This window comes from Uloborus diversus, chromosome 2 (genome assembly GCF_026930045.1).
Source record: "Uloborus diversus isolate 005 chromosome 2, Udiv.v.3.1, whole genome shotgun sequence".
In the NCBI taxonomy this organism is placed as follows: Eukaryota; Metazoa; Arthropoda; class Arachnida; order Araneae; family Uloboridae; genus Uloborus; species Uloborus diversus.
The window spans coordinates 171,449,552-171,472,812 of NC_072732.1; the positions used below are offsets into that span (position 1 = coordinate 171,449,552).

The 23,261-nt window shown below is 34.8% G+C and overlaps 1 protein-coding gene across 1 annotated transcript in view; it reads left to right on the forward strand.

Annotated features, from left to right (window-relative positions):
* LOC129217482 (uncharacterized) overlaps positions 1-23,261 on the forward strand; it is a 76,026-nt gene that overhangs the window by 35,711 nt on the left and 17,054 nt on the right. Inside the window, exon 2 of the mRNA XM_054851789.1 lies at positions 17,247-17,348. Coding sequence (XP_054707764.1) covers positions 17,247-17,348 — 102 coding nt within the window. The remainder of the gene's footprint in view (positions 1-17,246; positions 17,349-23,261) is intronic.

Consider the following 23,261-nt stretch of genomic DNA (forward strand, 5'->3'; position numbering starts at 1 on the left):
AAACACACAAACACACACACACACACACACACAAGAGCCTACAAACACACACACAAGTGCCTACTCACGCACATGCTTGCATATACAAGCACACAGAGGGACACGCCCGGGAGAAGGGACATGCTCGAGGCCCCTGAACCAGAGGATATGAAAGCCACTGAACAAAAGGAGGGACATACTCGCGGAGGTTTGTTATGTGCTGGATGCTGTGTTTGTTTGAAGATGATTATTTAAAATCGTGAGTGTTGTTTCCGGAGGACAGGGGTGTAGAAAACGAAACCCAACGAGTAGGGTTCTATCGCTATTTGTAATTGCGAAAAATATACAATTTAAATCCAAGGTGTGAAATTTTCGTTTTTTTCCCCCTTTTTCTTTTTCTGATTATATTGTCCTTTCCGGTCATTCAAATCAGAGTATAAAGCCCGTTTGGGGGGGGGGATAATCATAACGTGGATTTAGACATAATAGCAAAATTTTTAGACACAAGTGCTTTATTGGAATTTTTCAAAGGCCCGAACATCCTTTCTCATTAGATGTACTTATGTATGCAGTGCATAACTGAATTTTATCATACACTGTAACAAATTTCGGAAACGTTTCTGGATATATCGGAAACGTTTCCGAAATAGTAGGAATCCTTCATCCAGTAGCGAACTCCTCAATATTCAGAAAGCTTTTTGTTATTTCAAGATATCTAGAAGCGGAAGTGATGACACAACGCTTCGAAACCTATTTCATCCTTCCAACACAGGCGCCAATGAGTCGGAAATAACGAGAACTTCTTTTTTTCTTATCTATGGTTGCTGCAGTCAGCAACTGTTCAGCATTGGATTGCTTGTTATTTCATGTCTAGAGAGTAGTAAAATGTGTCGAAACTAATTTTACGCCTTTGCATTTTGGACTGCCTTTGATTTTTTAGACGATGTACGCAGCTATTAAGTTAGTTAATAACCATTTGCTTCTTTACAATTTCCAATGCGACCACAATTAGATATATATTGTGTGTTCAAGCGTGAATAGTTTCAACACCCGTGTTTATACTTAATGAAACGAAACCCTTTGGATTACTTATTCAGTTGTAATGGAGGTACTTAGATTTTCTTCCGCTCATGTTCACTTGTAAGTATTAATGAATATTTTAAAACATGTTTTTATATACATTTATATTTTTGTTGATTTGCATTTGATGAGGCTCCAATTGTAACTGTTTTTGGGTTTATCGAATTAATTTAAAGTTATCCTACATACCTATGTGCGCGGTGTACTATTTGTTGTAACCAACTGAAACTGATTAATTACGCAAAAGAAGTAAGATTTATATTTGAGAAGCAATCACAGAAAAGTTATTTCGAAATACTTGGATGTACATACATTTTGGTTCAAAAAGAAAAAAAAATCAATTGCTTAATTCATTAGAAATATGGTAATGCAAATATTTTCTAGTATTGTAATATGCTTCACAAAAAATGTGCCGGTATAATTTATCTTTTTTTATTATAATTTATTCATTCATTTAAAAATATTTATACCATTATAAAATGACCATGTTATCTATTAGTAAGAACATAGTTATGAAATTAATTCATCTGCTTATTCATTATGTTAAATGTGGTTAACAATAAAAAAATTCCTTGACATTAGTTCCGAAAATAACATTTCCTTCGTGGATATACAAGTTTAATGTAGGACACTCAGGAGGAATGAGTCAGTGGCAAAAATGGAACAGCTGCATTTACATGCTGAAATAAAAAGTAATATTATTTCATGTCATCGTTTTAAAAGTGATCAGTTTTTAAATACTATGTTATTAATATGCAATGCACATATGGTGAGAAGACGAGGGGCGTTCACCACGCAGACTGTGCCATTGACATTTTCAAGGGGTTGCTTCTTTTAAGGTGAGGGGCGCTTTATATCATTTTATGGGTGCACCATCACTCTTATGGTGTGGGGGGGGGGACTCTCGTATATATGAAATGGAATAATCATGTAAAAGAGTTCAATGTTTTAATAAATAAAATATATAATGCATTTTGCGCACACTCTAAATCAGTAACCTATTTTGATTAAGTAACTATATTTGTGATAAACTGGAAAAGGGCAAGAACAGAAGAATAAACCCGAATGGTTCCAGCAGGGGGACTTTGGTGTCATATTTAAATTATCAATTTCTCTGTTGGTACTTTTCGGTACACTTTGTTCGTCAAAGAAATTGACTTGACGTGAACGAATTTCGGAACGCAAAGTGTAGGTAAGTTCTGTCAAATTTTATCCGAAAATAAAAGCTATCAAGTTTGATACAAGATATGTTTTTAAGTTCTGCATTAAAAATACAATATGTTGATAATTTTGTCTTGAAAATATTGAGAGAAAAACTGAAGTTTAATATTGTTTAACAAACAATCCCACTTTTGAGAAAATACTCCCCTTCCCTCCGACGACGATTTTGTGATTATGAATGAAACTACTATATTATTTCATAAATTTTCAAAAATTTATAACTGTGCATATGTTATGCTGTTAACCATGCTATTTGTCATTAGAAATTCAGAAAAAAAATCCACGAATGATTCTAAAATTGCTTGTTTCATTGCTCTTAGATATGAAAGAATTGAAACTGATATGGCATGCAATACTATAGTAAAGAATTATTTTTTAGAAAAAATCACGGAAAAATGATTCCGAAATTTTCAGAAACGTTTTTGGAAATTGTTTGGAGAATTCCGAAATACTCGGAAACGTTTTCGAAACTTTCATGAACCACAGCTGCACAGAATACTCAGAAACATTTCTGGAAATTACGGAAAGAGGATTCCTAAATACTCAGAAACGTTTCTGAAAATTACAGAAAGAGGATTCCAAAATACTTAGAAACATTTCTGGAAATTATAGAAAGGGGATTCCGAAATACTCAGACACGTTTCTGGACATTACAGAAAGAGGATTCCGAAATACTCAGACACGTTTCCGGACATTACAGAAAGAGAATTCCGAAATACTCAGAAACGTTTTTGAAAATTTCATGAATCGCAGCTGCACGATATACTCAGAAACGTTTCCGAATTTTTTTTACAGTGTACGGAAAAGTTTGGAATACTATTCGAAAAATTGAGAATTTCAGCCCTCTTGAAATTTATGTTCGGAGCCCAGTTGCATAGACTAATAATACAGAGTTGTATTATTTGTCTATAACTGCTGCATTATTAAAATTCCTTTCTAAGAGTACTAAAAAATATTTTTAAAAAAATAGCAACAGCAATTTCAGCAAGACATTCACAAACCCCAGATGAGACTAACTAAATAAGAATTTGGGGAAAAGCAAAGGAAGAAAAATACATATATAACGCATGGGCGTACTGGGTCCCGCAAAAGGGCGTCAACCTTGGCCTCCAAAGGTAGCAAAAAAAAAGGGTTGTAAAAAAGTGCAAAAAGAGAAAGAAAAGTGCAATAAAAAAAGGTGCAAAAAAAAGAAAAAAAAGGAAAGGAAAGCAGAAAAAAACCGATGGTACAAAGATTTACAAGTTTAAAGAAAATAAAAATCGAAATCGAAGGGAAGTCGCACGGGTTTGTGAGCGAAAAGAAGGGAGGGGGGATTGTACCAAAATATTTAAAAAATAAATAAAATTAAAAAACATTAAATAAAAAAAAGTTGTTCAGGCTTGAGATGGCGCATAGACGGGAGGGCGCATCGGCTCGTGGGCCGATGGACCGGCTGTCCAGTCCGCCCCTGATATACTGCCATGTCCTGTAAAGTATAGCGCGGGCAAACGCATCCTTTCATTGTAAAGCGTGATATCTGCTCGACTGTTTTTTTTTTTTTTTTAAATAACTTTTGACTGACTACAAATAAGCAATGCATACCGAATTAAATAGGCATTTTTGGTTGATTCAGATCGCAGAGTAGAGGGACACGCCTTTCCTACCAACAAATTGCAGGCTCAAATTACCCTCCCATTAAAAATGGCGACGAATTGTTTTGTCTTCTCCTCTTCGAGCTCCCGACCGACTTCTTTTTTCTCCACCGCTTTTCCAGGGATATGCTCTTATTTTTCCACCATTATACCTCACGGTATTTGGTTTCGAATAGCCAAGCTCAGATTCACTTTTTTTTCTGAAGGAGCAATTTGACTTTCACCTCATAACTTTTCGTTTTAGGTTAAAGTGAAAAAAAAAAGAAAAATTAATTTGAACTTTGACATCTTGAATTCATATTATGTTTTTCGCAATCACGAGTGTGTATATGTGTGTAGGCATGTGTGTGTGTGGGGGGGGGGGGTAGCTGTGGGTGTGTGTTTGTGTGGCGGGTATATGTATGTGTGGGTAGTTGTGTGTATGTGTAGATGCGTGTATGTGTTTGTGTGTCTGTATGTTTTCGTGTGTGCATGTCTTTGTGCGTGTAGGTGTATGTGTGTGTGTGTAGATGTAAGTGTAGATAAGTAAGTGACGCAACCTGGAGACGGTTTTCGCTAGAGGAGCAGCATCGTGAGGTGGCCGACGATCGACGGTGGTGCTGCAGAGGGCGCTGGCGGGAAAATAAAATGATAGCACATCAAAACAGTCAAGTGAGAACAATAAGCAATCGTGATTGCTCAAAAAAAAAAAAAAACAATTTTGAAAAAAAAAAGTAGAACCGACTTCAAAAATGCAACTGGAGATTGCTCTGAAAAGTAAAAAAATATACTCTATAACGAAAAAACCGAAGCACCAAGAAAGAGTTGACAGAATGAAGCAAAATTTTACATACGTAAGAAAGTGACAACAAAGAAAAAACAAAATGACCATTTATTAAAGGAAAAATCCCTAATAAATGGAGATTTTAGCACTGTATTGGGTCACCTGTAGTGTGAATGCACTAGGCAATACAGGCGAGCATTGACCATTGATGCATAAAAGTATCGCATTATATATATTTGACGCATGATGTCTTGCGTCAAATCGTTTCATAGTTACTGTGAACACGCCTCAAATTTCATCAAACTCGCAGACCGTCGAATTTACCATCCCAAGTGATCCCAGATTGCTCAATTTGAGACAAATTAGAGTGTCGGGCAGGCTAGAGTAGGTGATAATGTGGAACAGAACGAGCCGACACTCTTGCTATGTGTGAGACTGAGCATTGTCCTCCTAATTAAGGGCTCCTGGGCGCTGCACCATAAGTGGCAACACACGATATTTGTAATTGAATCATGGTTACGAATGATTTTATCTTTTTTTTTGCGCCGACTTCAAAAATTATGTTTAAAAGTAGTACCTATGGTCTTCTAAGAGTATTTTTTTTTTCTAAATTTAAAATGAAGAGAAGAAGAAATACAGGTGGTATAGTAAAAGCTCTTCGTACAAAGTTGTATACTGCTTATTTCTTCCCTCAAATTTTTAGTTTAGATTTTATTGGCTGCTTTAGAATTTACCTAAATGTAAAGATATTAAGATTAACTGCAATTTTTGAGTGTTGTAATCAAGAAATCATGTACTTACTAGCCATCTGGATGGCTAATACGAGGCGTGTTTTTAAAGTAAGTTCCGTTTTTACATAAAAAAGGAACGAGTACAGATAGAGCTAAGTAATTTAGTGCACAAAAATCTACCACCCTTACGCTATTTTTCGACATTGCTCCTGTGATTTTCCAAGCATTTGTCATAGCGTGGTACAGGTTTTTGTATACCTATTCGTACAAAGTTACCGCCCGTTTAGTCAACCATGAGGACTTTTACAGGGCTTTGGCTGGGGCGTTTTTGAACATCTTCTGGTGTGCCCTCACTTCGCCCGCAGCATCTTTCATTTGTTTCGGCATCTAAAGTCTTTCCAAGGTGGTCTGTGGCACAACAGCAATAATGAGCTCAGAGAACATGTTATCCCATGGCTGACTACACAGGCGGCAATTTTCTATGAATAGGTATACAAAAACCTGTACCACGCTATGACAAATGTTTGGAAAATCACGGGAGAAATATCAAAAAATAGCGTAAGGATGGTAGATTTTTGTGCAATAAATTTCTTTGCTCTATCTGTACTCGTTCTTTTTTTATATCAAAACGGAATTTACTTTAAAAATACGCCTCGTAAATATGGGCGGCGCAAGTACCCCCTCCTTCCAGCCTTATTTTGATAGACAACCCGACAAAATAATTCTTTCTAATGATAATTATACATACAAATACTAGTTTGTTTAAAAACATGTGGGAGCAGAAATTCGACGGGGGATCTTGTAAAGGATTGTTGACAATTTTACTGGTCTTCTTTTTCCACAAACGCTTCAAAAGTTTTTAAAGAGGATAAAGAAGTCAGCTAACAGATCGACGAACCGACAGACAGACAGGCCTGAGACACAAATTAAACCATCTCATGACTCTTCTTTCATTGCTTTTATTTTTCTATATTCATAGAATTATTCAACTATTTTTGACTATTTTCAGCCGATGCCTTCTGTTTCGTGTATCTTTTGAAGCTTTTACGAAAAAAGAGTTCGAAAAACTTTAATCGACCAACTACATGATGAATATAACTCATATATAACTAGTATGTTGTGGCCATCACGAAACTTTCTTCTATATTTTTCCTTTTTCTGATCCCTCCCCATGCTTGACGAGGAAGCAACATTCCTAACAGAAACAAAATTACACATGCAAAAACTTGACGACCATCCCAATGTCTGAATTATTGTAAAAACAAAACAAAGAGCGTAAATTGAAAGTTACTTTAAAAGCCTTACTTGAATTAATTACAAATATTTTATTTATTAACAAACATAAGATGGCAACAGTTAAAAATTTTAAATCATTGAGATAATATTTCCGATCATTTCCATACAATTAAAATCACGAGAAATACGCAGACGACAATCTATTCGGAACTCCAGCGCTCGAATACGCTACCTTGCGGTGATTTATAAAACTGCGTCTGCACCTAAAACATTGCCACGTTGCGCATCACGTGTGTCTGTTGACGTAAACACAGGCAGTTTGTTCTGAGTATTTATTAACGCAATCGATGTGTCTTAGTTTGCTTTCAGCTACAGAAATTAATTCGTCCCTTAGTAGTATTCTCGAGCTTCTCAAAATAATGTTAGTTTTTCTTATTTCTTTCAAAAAAGTATTAAATGGTGGAAGCGTAAACAAGAAAACTCTGGATTAACAAAATTGGATAACGTTATACCAGGTAAAAATTTTTATTGTTTTGTATGAATTTGTAAGAATATGAGTTTTTTTTAATCTTAAATTAATTAAACTTACCATATTTTACAGCATCATTTAGTTGGAATGGACAGTATGCAAAATATTTTCTTGAATATATTATCGTAGAACAAAATGAATAACCGAGAAAGAATTTACTTTATTCCTTTTATTCTCAGCTGAAAGGTTTCGCCAAATTTGTTTAGGGTTATAGTAGTTTTAGTATTGTGCAAGCAAAGTAGCCTTGGCGAGTTTTCGCGTTTTTAGTTAAACCATTTTTAATTTTTATCATGAGTGGAATAAAATGATAGTAAGATTACAAAATTCGATAAGTAAAAAGAAATAATGGTCAATCAACTGAAAAGAAAACTACCACCATATATAAACTGTGAGTACACATTTTATTTATTTTGTTCTGAGTGAATTTGAATAAATATCAGTTTTTCAATTCGATGAAAAAAAAACGAACTTAACAACATTGACTGGACACTTTTCTTTAACCTAATTCCACATAAATGATTTAAATAAAATTTGTTACTACAGTATCCTACTGAAATAGACAGTATGCAAATAAATTTTCTTGAAAATATTTATCGCAGAACAGATTGAAAAATCCAGAAAGAACGTTAAGAATTTGAACAATAAAAAATAAAAGTTCGCCAAAAATCTGTTTATAGTGTTATGGTTTTAAAATTATGTGAAAGAATAATGTATCTTGACAAGATTTCGCATATCAGGTAAATTATTTCCATGACGAATGAATTAAATGCATGATTTCTTTGGATATCCAATCATATAGTCATAGAAATAAATTATCTAGTGTTAAACGTTACTCTTGACAGTCTGCCACGTATGTGCACTATGTGACAAAAATGTCAACAAATGCTGGAAATGTCACGAAACTGAACTTAATATGTACTAATGTATAGAAAAAACGGTACAAAATGAAAATGCCGTTCGAAGCGAACCAAAAATTTATGAATTCCGAATTCAACATCGTGAAAATGGCTGCTTCAGAACAACTTACTGTGTGTTCTACATTAATTGTTTACTTTCGTAATACTTTTTGGTTTCTAATCTCTTTCTATATGGGTCAGAATATCCACAAGACTTTGAAAAATCTTTTCAAACGAATAAAGCGAAAAAATCATACATACGAACAAAAATCACAACACTTTTAGCATTTTCTTCGCTACCACATGCGTTTGTTTTAGTTTTCAATTCCGCCATTAAACAGTGACTGCAGTGCTCCCTATAGTTCGTTGGAGTTGCGAATTACGATTTATCTCTCTTATTGTTGCATTAATAAAACTATTTTTATTCGCAAAAAAAAAAAAAAAACTAGTATGTTGTGGCCATCACGAAACTTTCTTCTATATTTTTCTTTTTTTTCTGATCCCTCCCCATGCTTGACGAGGAAGCAATATTCCCAACAAAAACAAAATTACACATGCAAAAACTTGACGACTATCCCAATGTCTGAATTATTGCAAAAGCAAAGCAAAGAGCGAAAATTGAAAGTTATTTTAAAAGCCTTGCTTGAATTAATTACAAATATTTTATTTGTTAACAAACATAAGATGGCAACAGTTAAAAATTTTAAATCATTGAAATAATATTTCCGATCATTTCCATACAATTAAAATCACGAGAAATACGCAGACGACAATCTATTACGATTTATCTTTCTTATTGTTGCATTAATAAAAATATTTTTATTCGCAAAAAAAAAAAAAAAAAAAAAAAAAAATCAACACCTCTTGGAGCGATCGGCGTCAAAATTGAACCAAAGCCTGTTTACATATGGATTCACATATATTCCAAATTTCAACCAGAACGTAGCATTACTTCTTGAGATAGGGCACTCAAAATGGAAAAAAAGAACGGGTGATTGCGCTACCCCCTTTTTAGCTGTTGACACAAGAATAAAATCAGTTCTTATACCCACTAAGGGCTACTTGCCGATAAATTTTTCTTTCATTCCGTTCATTATTTCTTGAGATACAGCAGTCACAATTGACGACAAAAAACGTTCTATAGCTCAACCCCCGTTTGAGTTATTGACACCAAAATTGAATCAGCGCCTGTTCCTGTTAATACCAACATATGGACCAAATTTTGTTTGATTCCGCCAGTTACTTCCTGAGGAATAGCAAGCACGCGTAACTCGAAAAACGTCCCATTGCTCCACCCCCCTTGGAGGAATTCGCGCCAAAAACTAATGGGCACAAGTTCACATAGGGGCACATATGTGTACTAAATTTCGTTCGATTTCATGCGGTAGTTTTTGTTGTAGAGCGGCCACAAAAAACTGGTCACACACAGACGTGACACACATACACACACACACACACACATACACACACACATACAGACAGACAGACATTTTCCAAAAATGGTCAAAATGGACTTAGCACACCTCAAAACGTTCGAATCCGTCAAAATTCGAAATTCGAAAATTTGCACGAATCCAATACTTTCTTCTATATATTAGATATAGAAGAAAGTAAAAATCAACACCTCTTGGAACGATTGGAGTCAAAATTGAACCAAAGCCTGTTTACGTATGGATTCACATATATTCCAAATTTCAACCAGAACGTAGCATTACTTCTTGAGATAGGGCACTCACAATGGAAAAAAAGAACGGGCGATTGCGCTACCCCCTTTTTAGCTGTTGACACCAAAATAAAATCAGCTCTTATACCCACTAAGGGCTACTTGTCAAAAAATTTTTGTTTGATTCCGTTCGTTATTTCTTGAGATAAAGCAGTCACAATTGACGACAAAAAACGTTCTATAGCTCAACCCCCCTTTGAGTTATTCACACCAAAATTGAATCAGCACCTGCTCCTGTTAATGGCAACATATGGACCAAATTTTGTTTGATTCCGCCAGTTACTTCCTGAGGAATAGCAAGCACGCGTAACTCAAAAAACGTCCCATTGCTCCACCCCCCTTGGAGGAATTCGCGCCAAAAACTAATGGGCACAAGTTCACATAGGGGCACATATGTGTACCAAATTTCGTTTGATTTCATGCGGTAGTTTTTGCTGTAGAGCGGCCACAAAAAACTGGTCATACACAGACGTGACACACATACATACACACACACATACATACATACACACATACATACATACACACACACACAGAGACAGACAGACATTTTCCAAAAATAGTCGAAATGAACTCAGCACACCTCAAAACGTTCGAATCCGTCAAAATTCGAAATTCGAAAATTTGCACGAATCCAATACTTTCTTCTATATATTAGATATAGAAGAAAGTAAAAATTATTGTAAGTACATAATCAAATCCACATGGTATAAAATATTCATAAGGTTAAATTAGCTCGTTTCTTTGTTGTACCAAAGCAAGCATTTTCTATATTTCGGTCTTTCATATTTCAAGAACTAGAAGGACATGGAATTTGTAAAGATATAATTACACGAATTCTTTTTCCTTCTAACCAATCATTACTTTATCTGTCGGAATGTCCACCTTCAACATGTTTTAGGAAGATTGGATTTCCATTTGTGTTATTATTTTCTCTATGAGAGAGAAGATTAGTTTGAGCTGAATAGAATTTTGTTACAAAAGAGAAGTTTCTGTACACTCTTGTCACACTAACGCCTTAAAATTTGCAAAATACTTTTCTGATGATATTTTACAACAGAGGCTTAAAGAGATATTTTAGTTTCTTGGTTTAGAGTACATCAATTCAAAGACAATAACATGGAGGGAGGTCAATTAATTGCAACACAAGTGACTCAATTATTTTATAGAGTGACAAGAAATAACTTGGACATACATGATAGGAGAAGCTGCTGTGCACACGGACAAAATTTACTTTTCAATTTTTGCTGGTCTCTGGGAATAGATAATCGATCGGAAAAAAATTCTGGCAGAATCTACAACTTATCAACTAATTTGGCAATTTTTGTCAGGAAAAAATCTCAAAGCTTTCAACCTCAAAAAAGATTTCTTAAAAACCATCTTTTTTTCCGTCTGTACAACAACCCGTTCACCCCGCGGACAGGTGCTTTAGTGCCCATGGACGTATAAAAAAATAATATATAAATAGGTCTGAGGAACACAATTATACTCAATGCATTTTCATAAGCCATTTTATATCGAAATACTTTGCAAACATCCATTGAAAATAACATTAAATAAAATATCATCAGAAATTAAACTTTGAAAAATAATCGAAGTTTTTTTCCCTTTTTTTAATTTTCCTTAATCTTTAACATCAGTGAACTCTTTAAAAAAGTTATTAGTCTTAAGAGGATTAATGATGTTATGAATAATTAATGTTTTTAAACAAAAAAATAACTAGATTCATGATAGTATGACTCTCTATGTATCTACATAACTTCAATTTACATGCAAATTGAAACCTTAAATCAAAATTAACCCACCACAAAAAACTCAGTTTCGATTAAACAAACAAAAATCTAGAAAAGTTGACTTCAAATGAAAACAGGTGGGATTGACGGCCTGTAGATCCTACAACAGGTGGGGTTACTTCAACACTATAGCTTCAAGCCCTACTTCAAATTCATCATCATTGTTGAATGCAAATTTCGGACGTTGATGACAAGGCACTATTTTGAGGTACTTACATTGTAAGAAGACTCATGTGTGACCAAGGAGACTAAAAATTGCTGTCCGTGGGTACACATGGTTGTGTGTCCATGGGTATGAAGGTATGCCATTTTGGTTTTGCAAGGCAGCGACGGCAGCGTTATCGACAAAACCACAGTTTTACAACATTAAAAACCAGAAACAAAACCTTCAAAATATAGGGAATCATGATACCTACAACAAAAATGAATAATACAATCCACGACGGACAAAAAAAAAAAAGAAATTGCTCATGTTTTTTTTTTTTTAATTTTTACTTAGATCCTACTAAAACCAAAAAAAAATGTGATAGAATTTTAAATGTTCGTTTGATGGCGTTTGATGGTTGAAATTCCTGTGTTACTGGAGAGAGCTGTGACACACACGCTGAACTCCTAGGATCTCTCTCGACGATACCCGGAATTTCCCGACCAACGTCCGTAGGTATAACCGTCCGTGTGTGTACAGCATTTTCCCCTACATTATAATTTTAACGCTAATGAAAATATTTCGACCAAACTTCAAAATTAATATGCAGAGGGAGGGCTAAACCTCATAATACTTTGGCTTCCCTATAGAAATCCTTATGAAAGAAATGGGATAAAATATCAGTTACTGAATTACGGCCTATAACCGAAAATTTTGTGACACGGCTAAAGCTCTGTATTGAGACTAAAGGTAGCCAGTTTGAAAATTTGTAAATATATTAGACGAAATAATGTATTCTTATTTATTTTGAAGTTTGGTCGTAATATTTTCATTAGCATTAAAATTATAATGAATCATGTGTGTCCATGTTATTTCTTGTCATCCTGTAGAAAGGTCGTAAGTTCAATGGAAATGCATAGTACTTAGGGACTGTCCACAAATGATGTCGCGCTTTGAGGAGGGGCGCCGGAAAATTATAACATGGTGGAGAGGGGGCGTAATATGAAGTGTGACACCACGCATTTTTCACAAGAATATATTTATGAAAATTAGCGTGACATGTGACAAGGGGGAGTAGAGGTAAGGTAAAGTGTGTGACGGGGGGTTGTAAATATTGAAAGAAAAAGTGTGACATCATTTATCGACAGCCCCTTCCGTCCTTTCTGAAATAATCGATTTAAGTGTGTTGTTGTTGTTTCTAATAGAGCTGCACATTGGCAAAAATTTTAATTTTCTTCTTTTTTTCCTAATTTAATTTACTCAGTTTTTCTTTTACAGTTTGAAATATTTTTGAGGCTAGATTGTTTCATAAAAAAAAAAAAAAAAAAATCTGAAAATTTCACCTTTGTTATTCGAGTATATTACGCTGTAATAAAAGTTGCATCACAACTTTTCTTACATACATATTTAAATAAAATTTGTGCAAATTTAAGAGAAAAAATTATCTAAAGTTCTGTTCAATTATAAGGTTTTTTGTATTTTCAAAGCTTTTTTTCTGCTTCAAGGGCATTCCTTGCTATTTGAAATACTGTAGTTGAGGGGGGGGGATGCTGTCCCCTAAAATATTTCGTTTAGTATAGATAATACAATTGTGGTGTGAATTGATTTTAAACCACCTTTTCTTTTAGTGAGTGAGTATCTAAAAACAACGAAGTGAGTCCCACCGAATACTTTTTTCCAACTATACAGAACTGGCTGTGGGCACTTGTATGTTTTTTTTTGTTTTGTTTTGTTTTTTGTTTTCAAAACCCGGGTTCAATTTATTATGTTAAAATTAGAAATGCCTTTGCACAAAACTATTTTTTTAATTCATCTGGCGGTAACAACTTCCATTTCATATTACAGTTACGAATTTGTTTTTTGAAGATCATGAATTATGTATCGAATATTAAAATTAACGCTGATTGGATAGATCCTTGACTGGTCGGAGTCCTAAAGATTCCCCACCCCTGGTCACCAGCAACAGCTTCCATGAGAACAGAATCAAAGTGTCTTAGCAATTAGCAGAAAAATAACAACTAAGAATAGTTGCAGCCGATCTTAGTAACAAATCTGAAAGTCTATCCGTCAATGTCAAACTGTTTGAAGAAAAAAAAAAGAATTATATGAACGTTTTCTTACTGTGTCATTAGGAGCCATTCATTAATTACGTAAGGATGATTTTGGCAATTTTTGACTCCCCCTCCCCCCATGTAAGGGTAGAGAAGATTTTTCAAACCCCTCCCCTCTATTCTTACGTAAGATTCCATTTCGTTTTTCAAAATAATAAAATGTTGTTTTATAAGGATCAGTTACACTAAAACTCCCACTTTGACGTAAATCAAAGATTTTTATTTTTCAAATATATTATATGATGCGATACTAATTAAAAATAAAACATGCCATGAATTGCACTATTTCTTAATTATATTTTACACTATTTTTTCTTTGTACAACAAGTAAAACACAGCTCATCCTAATACGTTTTCTATCTTCCAGAAGCAAATGAAATATGATCTCTTCCAAACCACTTGATTCCGTGATTTCTAATATAAAATATCGGCTTGGAAAATATTACGTAAGAATGGGCTTGACCCCTCCCTCCACTCAAAGTAAGGGTATGTAGAGATTTTTGTAACACCCCCTCCCCCTCGGGACCCTTACGCAATTAATGAATGGCCCCTTACGCGTCTGACGGCTCATATCAATAACAATCTATAATCTAGTTCAGATGAAGAATCGAACTCTACTCATAATTATACAAGCGGATACGTTTCTATGTACGACATTAAAATCAAATCTCTTCCCGTGATACGAGATGTGGTTATCGTGAAATAGCTAGATGAATATTAATGATCTAAATATTCTTCGATCACCTGTCAGGTGCAACAATATGCTTCGAGAAAAACGTCTACTTTGACGCAGACGATATCATTTGAGACACTTTCGTGCATAATGCTCAAGGATTGCCACAAAACCGAAAAAAAAACTTGATCATTAAATTTCTTCAGGTTAAAATTTGTAGAAAATATGGGCTTATTACGATTCGGCGCGACCGTTTTGGCGCTGACCGTTTCGGCGCTGGCCGTCTTGGCGCCAGATTTTTGAATTCTGAACTTTGTGAATTTTAGAAATTTTAGTTCAAAGGAGGAAAAATATTTCTGGGGGAAGTATGTAAATTTGGCGCTTTAGAAGCTAGTTAAAATTAATTTTTAAAATTACAGTGGGGGAGGGGAGAGGGGACATATGTGATCCACGTATGTTTTACTGCGATAACATAAAGGAAGATATCTTGCAAAATTAGCAAATAATGCCAGTACCAGTCCTACCTCTTTGTCAATTTTTTTTTTTTTTTTTTTTTTTTTTGAGCAATCACGATTGCTTATTGCTTTCATTTGACTGTCCTTGACGTTACGGTTCCTTTTTCAGCTTGGACCAGGGCTGCAGCACCACGTCCACCGGCGGCGGCGCGGCTGGTCCTGAGCACTGTCCACCGGAATCCACTTTTGCTGGGCGGTGGCGTCCATATCCTACACACGCATGGTCATATACACTCCCCTACGTGCGCATGCCTTTACACACATACACACACCTACGTGCACACACGTAAGCCTACACACACAACTATACACATTTAACCACCCAGGAGGAGCCGTTTCTAGAAACAATAACTCTAATCAGTAGGGTCTTGTCGCAACTCGTGATTGCGAAAAACATAATTTGAATTCAAAGTTTCGGAATTCAAATTAGAATTAATTGGGGGAAGTAGCTCACAGATTTTACTTTTTTTTTTTATTATTATTAATGCTGAGCCGTTTTGTGTTTCTGTAGTGATTTCTTTTTTGTTGTATTAGCTATTGGAAGTAATTTCATAAGACTTCTTCGCATGAAAACACTTTTCAAACTAACCGAAAAGCTCGACTTAACTATTGCGAACCCATGTATGGACATCAAGGTAAATTTAAAGCAATGTTTGATTTTTTTTATTGACTAAAAAATCACTTATTTTTGAAAATTAGTTCAAAATACTAGTATTTTTCTGTAATCAATTTATAAATTTATTGCATTTTTTTAAAAGTTTTATTATTATTATTTTTTTATTCCTTTTTTTGTTACCGAATAATTAGTCGACAGTTTAGTTCTATAGAACAGTTACAGGAACTAAAAAAACCACAAAATATTTTATTTTAATTTAAAAAAAAAATTAAAAAATTTTTTATTCCTTAAATATTAGTCTTTATGAAACTTAAAAGCAACATATAATAATAATCTTAACATAGTAAATATTATTTGTATCTTGTAGTCTTATAAGTTTTATTTTCTTGTCTATCCTGTGTTCAAAGCACGCTACACAACTTAAAACTTTATAGAGAGCAGGGTTAAAGTGATTTTCTCAACACGTTAACTTTTTCCAATGACAAATATAAAAAAATTTGACAGTTTTTAATTTTTTTTCAGAAAAGATATTTAAGCAAGTGCACAAATTAATGATCAGGAACGAAAAAAATTCAATTTCAATTTAATGAGTTTTATATTTAAAATTCATAGAAAAATGTCAATGTTGTCTAATAATTTATCTGCTTCGAAAAAATATGAAGATGTTTTTAAACTTATATTTTATCAACTAATAATAAAAAACGAAACAAATTACAGCTTTAAAAATATTACTTCATAAAACTTTTTACAAAACTTAAAAAGGAAAAGTTATCTTGAATTTTGAAGCGATGTTTGGCATATTTGTATTTCGGTTTTTGAACAGGTCGTATTGAAATGGGTCGCGCTGAAACGGTCGCGCCAAAACGGCCGCTCCAAATAGTCCCATTCCGGAAAATATAATTACAACTGATTTTTTTAGGCATCATTTTATGAGTTTTTTTTTTTTTTTTTTTTTGTCAAGATTTTAATTCGTGGTAGAGCAATAATAACTCCATAATCATTGCTTCTGTACATGGCTATTATTATAGTACAAAAACCAAGGAAGCCCATCCCCCAACCCCAAGGACTATGGGAACCCTCTCAAATGCTATGGAGCCCCCCCCCCCCTAAGAAAGTGAACATACCTAAAAATGCAATGCGCAGTCTGCGCAATGAACCCTCCTTCCCCGTAGACAGTCCTGCATATATGCATTACATATCAATAATTTTAAAAATAATAATAAAACGAATAATAATTCAAAGAATGGCAGCAAGGGACAAGCCAGGGAAAATGTCTGGTATGTAAATGCAGCTGTTCCTTTCTCCCTGCTGTCCCACTCCTCCTGACTCTTCACTAATTTAATAAAAATTAGGAGGCTCCCCCCTGCTCGCTTCGCTTGCCAACCCACGCTCCAACAATGAGCATTTGAAATGAACATTTTTCACAGTTTGCTCACACATTGCACTATTGTTTAATTGAACTTCATTGAAAAGAAAAACCTTGGTTTCTTTCTCTTTAAATTCATGTATCACTTATTGTTCAAAAATTTAGTTTTTTTATAATCAGTTTCATCATTTGTGCTCACCCTGTGTTTTAAGAAAAATACTAAGTAATTTGATTTCAGAACCCATCCGAGAAAGAATGAAAACAGATGGTCAAAAAAGCGAAAACTGCATTTCATACCTTTCAAATGAGAAAGTCATTTCTAAAGATTCTTGGCTTGATCGTAAGTATAAATTTCTATCTTTCACTTGTTCTATGGTCATTAAACTACTTAAATAATTGATTAGGCTAGGGGTTCTCAAACTTTTTCGACTCACCGCCCCTTTTGATGAAATAGAATTTTCTCACGGCACCCTAGTCCATTTCTATTATATAAGGTAAATAAGGCCGTCCTAATGTTCATAACCAAATATCACGTTCAATTGTAACTGAATTGTCACCAGCTTTTGCATGTGCATCAGATTGCCTTGTTGGACTACTATCTACTACTATAGGTTATCAAAAATCATAGGAAAAAATGAAGGTACACCAAGACTTTTTTCTCGTTGAATTCGTCAACTACATAAACTTTTCTGTAATAACTTTGGTTACATTGTTGGCTGATAATCAAAAACTGCTAATTGAATAGGCTTAATCATCAGTCAGGCTCAAGGGCGCCCATACGCAAAATTTTAAGGGAGGGGGGGCTCAGATATTCTCCCCATGGCTTAGCAGGACAGAACAGATTTCAGTACGAATTAGAGTTATTAAAATTTGACATTTTTATTGACTTATTCATTATTTGCTGGAGAAGAAATGTTTTTGCTTTTGATGCTTTTCCCTTTGCAAAAATGTTAAGAAGTTCTAATTTCAAAGGGGGGGGGACTTGAGCCCCCATTTGCCGCACCCCCTAGGGGCACCCTTGGTCTGGCTTTATAAATACAATGAATACACGATATAGCGAATGTTTGTTATGCTACATCACAAATAGGGGGGATAGTTATATTGGTCTACGTGGCCTCTATTGGCACATCCACCTAACATACATATGGATACCATGGACACTTCGTGGCACCCCTTGCCTCTTCTTGCGGCACCCTAGGGTGCCGCCGCACCCAGTTTGAGATTCCCTAAATCATGCAGTTATATGACTTTTGAAGTTTTATTCTTTCGGTTCGAACTCACATTATTATTACTGAAAAGTAAACTGTCTCTAGAAAATCGCCCGTCAAGACATGACGGTTGAAAATGGCTTCTACATTTGAACGAAGCAATTGCCTGTTTGATGTATTTTGATAGTTGAAATTTTAACCCTAACTGCAGTGGATGATTAACTCTCAACTCCAGTAGATAGCATTCATTGTTGACCTTTTTTCTTTTCTTTTCTTTTTTTTTCTTTTTTTTTTTTTTTTTTGAGCAATCACGATTGCTTATTGTTCTCATTTGACCGTTTTTGGTGTCCGTGCCTTTTTCAACTTGGACCAGAAGCCTACGCAGCACCATCGCCCACCGTCCTCTGCTGGCGGCGCGGCGCGGCTGCTCCGATTTTGAGCTACCCGCTTCTCCTGGTCGGAGGTATCCATGTCCTACACACACGCACGTTCACACACATACACACACATATCCTTGCACACGCCTACGTGCATACACACAGGTCTACGCACACACACAACTATGCACACGTAACCGCCCAGGGGGAGAGGCAGGCTTGGGGGGGGGGACAGAAGCCGTTTCTAGAAACAATAACTCCAATGTGAGTAGGGTCCTGTCTCAGTTCGTGATTGCGAAAAACATAATTTGAATTCAAAATTTCAGAATTTAAATTAATTTTCTTTTTTTTTTTTTTTTTTTTTTTTTTGTTCTTTCATTCTCCTAAAATTAGTCTTACTAGTAAAACAGTTAAGTGACCGGATCCAGTTCAGCCTCGTCAAAACAAAGCATTTCCCTGTATGCCAAACATTACAGAAAATATTATCAAATTATCATGCTATGGCGCGAGTTTCTTTGCTGATGATGTCAGAGCGTTATTCGATCACTGAATTTGCTATTACATATGTACATATATGAGGATGTTGTTATCAACAGCATATTTCATTTGCTACTTGAACAAAACTAACTTTCTCTCTAACGAATGTTTCAAAACGGAGGAAGAGGTATCGCATCTGAAATCTTAGCAATGAAAACTTATGTTACCAATGCCTTTCAAAAGGAAATTTTAGGGAATCGATCGTAGAATATTACAAGATTACACAGTAAGCAGGTGCTTCCATTTTTTAAACAAAATTTACCGATTATTATCATTAAAAAGAAATTAGCAGAATTAAAATGAAACAAACGATTTATTTCTCTGATTCGATAAAACGTCAGGTGGCGATTGGAAAATATTTCGTATCATTTTCTTAAGTCATGCAAATAGCACTTAAATTCGTCTGGTACATCCAAAATTTCCATTTAATTCCTCAGAAGGAAAAAAAAAATGTAGTCATTGGTCATCTCAAGTCGTGACATGCTGGTTAAAATTCAAAACGCTCTATTTTGCTCCAGTGCAGCAACTGAGGCTTAGCCAATTTTTGCGATATAAATTAATTCTCATACCCATAGGCGGCTAGTATGGGAAGGCAAAGGGGGCGATCGCCCCCCTCACTGTTTAAGCAAAGGGGCCTTGCCCCTTCACTTTTCCCTAGCTCAAAATCATCGATCGATCGAAAAGTGCTAGTTTTGATGAATTCACGCGTTTAAACAAAGAAGAATTGACTTAATAATTTTGTATTTTATAGTTTTTACGCGTTAATATTACCATAAAAATCAACATGGAACTATGAATTAAATGGAGGGAATCTTACGGCGGCCATCTGTCCCGATTTTTGAGGCCGTTTCCCGAAGTTTTTTGAATATCATTAAATCAATACTGACGTTAAAATTGAAATTAAAAAAAAAAGTCAACTTTAAGAGCACCCCCGCCCCCCGCGCATCTCTCTGACCCTTGCCCTCCTCCAGGGCCGAATTTAGCTTCATGCTGCCCCTAGGCAAATTTGAAATCTGCCGCCCCCTTCCCCCTAAAAGAAGCAAAGACTCAAAAACACGCAAAAATGTGTTCCAGAAATTTAAACTGCAAAGCTTATGAAGAGAAGATGATGCCGCGATTCAGAGGCGCCCCGATGGGAGCTCACAGCGATTTCCCAAAAAATTCCTTATTTGGCTAATTTTTCTGACGATTCGGAAAATTTGGAGATAATATTGCAACATATTTTTTTTTTCTTTCAAAGTTTTAAAATTGTTTTTTTTTTATTGATACCCAACGTTTTTTCTTCTCAGAGTCTTCTCATTTCCGCTTTTGAAAACTGTCCATTTGAAAAAAATACCATCACGTTAAAAAAATTTTGAAGACTTTTTGTTCTTCGATTTTTAATTTAAAGTATGTTTCCTTTATTTAAAATCATTCAGCTATTTTCGCTTGTCACTTATTTTCATTTGCCTCCGAGGCTTAATGTTAACAGGAAACAATTTTTAAATATTAATAATGTAAAAAAGAAATAAACATCAATTACTCAAGAAACCAGCTCTGAATAAACTTTAGTTGCAGCACTAAAAATCTTAGTCAAACTCTAATCTTGTATGCGAGTTTTGGTCAAACCCAACGACACTTTCTGAAATCGACACCCGCTTTTCGTCTTCACTTACTATTTTACGCTGAACAATTCAATATGATCAATTCAATATTTCCATATTTCAATCACGGTAATCAACAATTACCATGATTGAAATATATTTGATTTCCGTAAGATGTGTGAAAGTAATCATTATTAAATTACAAGAAAAAAATATCTCCGAAAAATGAAAAAATGCTAATAATTTACACTCAAGAATAAAAAGTTCATTTAAAAAATGTGTTGTTGAAGCAAAATGTGCCACCCCTGAAAATTTTGCCGCCCTAGGCAAGCTGCCTACTTTTCCTGTTGGGAAATTGGGCCCTGCCCCCCTCCCCCTTTTTTTATGCACCGCTGATGCTCACACCTTTAAAGTGTAATGTTAAACATTCTTTTGACAAATGATTCACAACACACAGCTAAAATAAGTTTCAGAATGGTTAAGTTTTTTCAGGAACTGCGCTGCTCAACGAAATTTTAAGCGGATTGTGCATTTTGAGGTAAAAGAAATTTTTTCTATACATTCTTATTTTGGGACCTTAAAGCGACGTTTTTAGACACTGAAGCATTCGCAGTGCGTTAAATTTGAATAAATTGTAGTGAATAACAATTTTTCTACTTAATTATGTTTTCCTTTTGACGGACTGTCTTAATGCAACAATTATAGCTAGAAGCAATAGAAAATACACTTGTCACTGAAAAACTTACCTCTAAGATTGCAAAAATGCGAAAAACGCTGATTTTACAAAGCTGTTTCGTTGAATCCAATTTCAACAAACTGCATATTGACTTCAGTCTTTAATTTCCCAATTTTAATTTCTGCGCGGCTAAAATCACTACTGTTGAAAAATACATTTCAATTCAAATACAAATGTGGCGACCAGCAACAGGCTCTGGGCCCAGCTAGGCTGGTCTTCTCGTTCAGAATAAATTATCTTCTTGCCTTTCGACATTTTCAGTGTCTGAAGGCCTAACACAAGGAGCAAAAAAAAAAAAAAAAAAAAATCGGAGAAATATATGCCTAGTTTGAAAATTGAAGTTTCCACAATCTATCAAACACCAATGAAATTTAATCCCGTATATGTGCATTTTATTATTAAAAAATACTAGTGGCCTCAAAGGTTTTACTCGTTGAAATATTATCTTTGTATACGTCACTTTTTTCTGAAAAGTATACATTTACAATACTGCTTTAATGTCTTAGCAATCAACATTAGTAATTAATGATACAATAATGTTTAAATCCCTTTATTTCATTTTAATTTTCCCAAAGTTTTTTTTTTAATGGCTTTAACGATTTTACTCAGACTGCAATGGATGCAATGTCATACAATATTAAAAGTAGCGTAAATGTTACCTAATGTAACATAAATTAGTTTAGACGCTTTTGCATTAATTAGTACAGTGACCAAAAAAAAGCCTTGATACTTGACGCAACTGTAAAGCTATGTCGCATGTCCATATAATTTGGTACTTTCCATTTCGTGTTTAACATGGCGTTATAAAAATAACAGTAAAAACCAAAGCTTTAGCTCAACATTGAATTTTTAAGAAGAATGCCAATACTGTTATCGGAACACAACAAATAGGCAGGGACTGGGGGCCGTGGTAGCCTGATCGGTAGGGCATTGGACTCGGGGCCGGAGGGGCTCGGGTTCGATCCCCGCTGGTCGAAGACCCACCGTCGTCATTAAAGGGGACTGGGCGACGTTAAATATGCTCGTGGTCTCAATGTCCTCCAAGTGAAACGATACCTCTGGGGGTGCTAGTACCAGGTAGCTATTAGCTCTTGCACTAGTTCTAAATTCTCATTAACTGTTCGATCCGGTGATGGTGCTGCCATCTATCGGTATATAAAATAATGGAGGCAAGGCACTAGTATGCAGACCTCGACATAAATACAGTTGTAGTCAGTTGTGACTCTTGAATAGAAAAATAGAAAATAGGCAGGGACTGATTAATGGGACGGCATTTGGCTGGACTTGCCCAGTGTCACCGACTTGTAAGGGACCACTAAATTACATATTATACACCATAGGCATTATTACTTATTACAAATTACTTGTTTCCTACTAAATTTTAATTATGCGTATGAATCATCAACAACTCTTATAAATTAAAATTGTATTTATTTGCTTCTAAATTTAGTTAAATTAAATTTTTAATTTCAATATGATATATTTCTAAAAAAGGTTTAGGGTGCATCAGTTAAAAAGTTATATTTTGTCCATGACCGTATTTAAGTGGTGGGTTTTTAAGGTTCAAACTCTCTCCGAATTTTTTCAAAACTATTTTAAAATGTGCTTTTATTTATTTATTTTCTGAAAACAATATAATTGTTTTAATGTTAATGTTTGATACAATTTGCTTCAAAAAATGAATTTATCATTATTGATGAGTAGTGCTTCATCTGCAGTATTTAGTTTTACTGTAGTAATTATGAACTTCATTTCTTTCCAAAAAAATACTTCATTTTCCTTCAGATTTTGAATACCTAACGCTAACAAAAC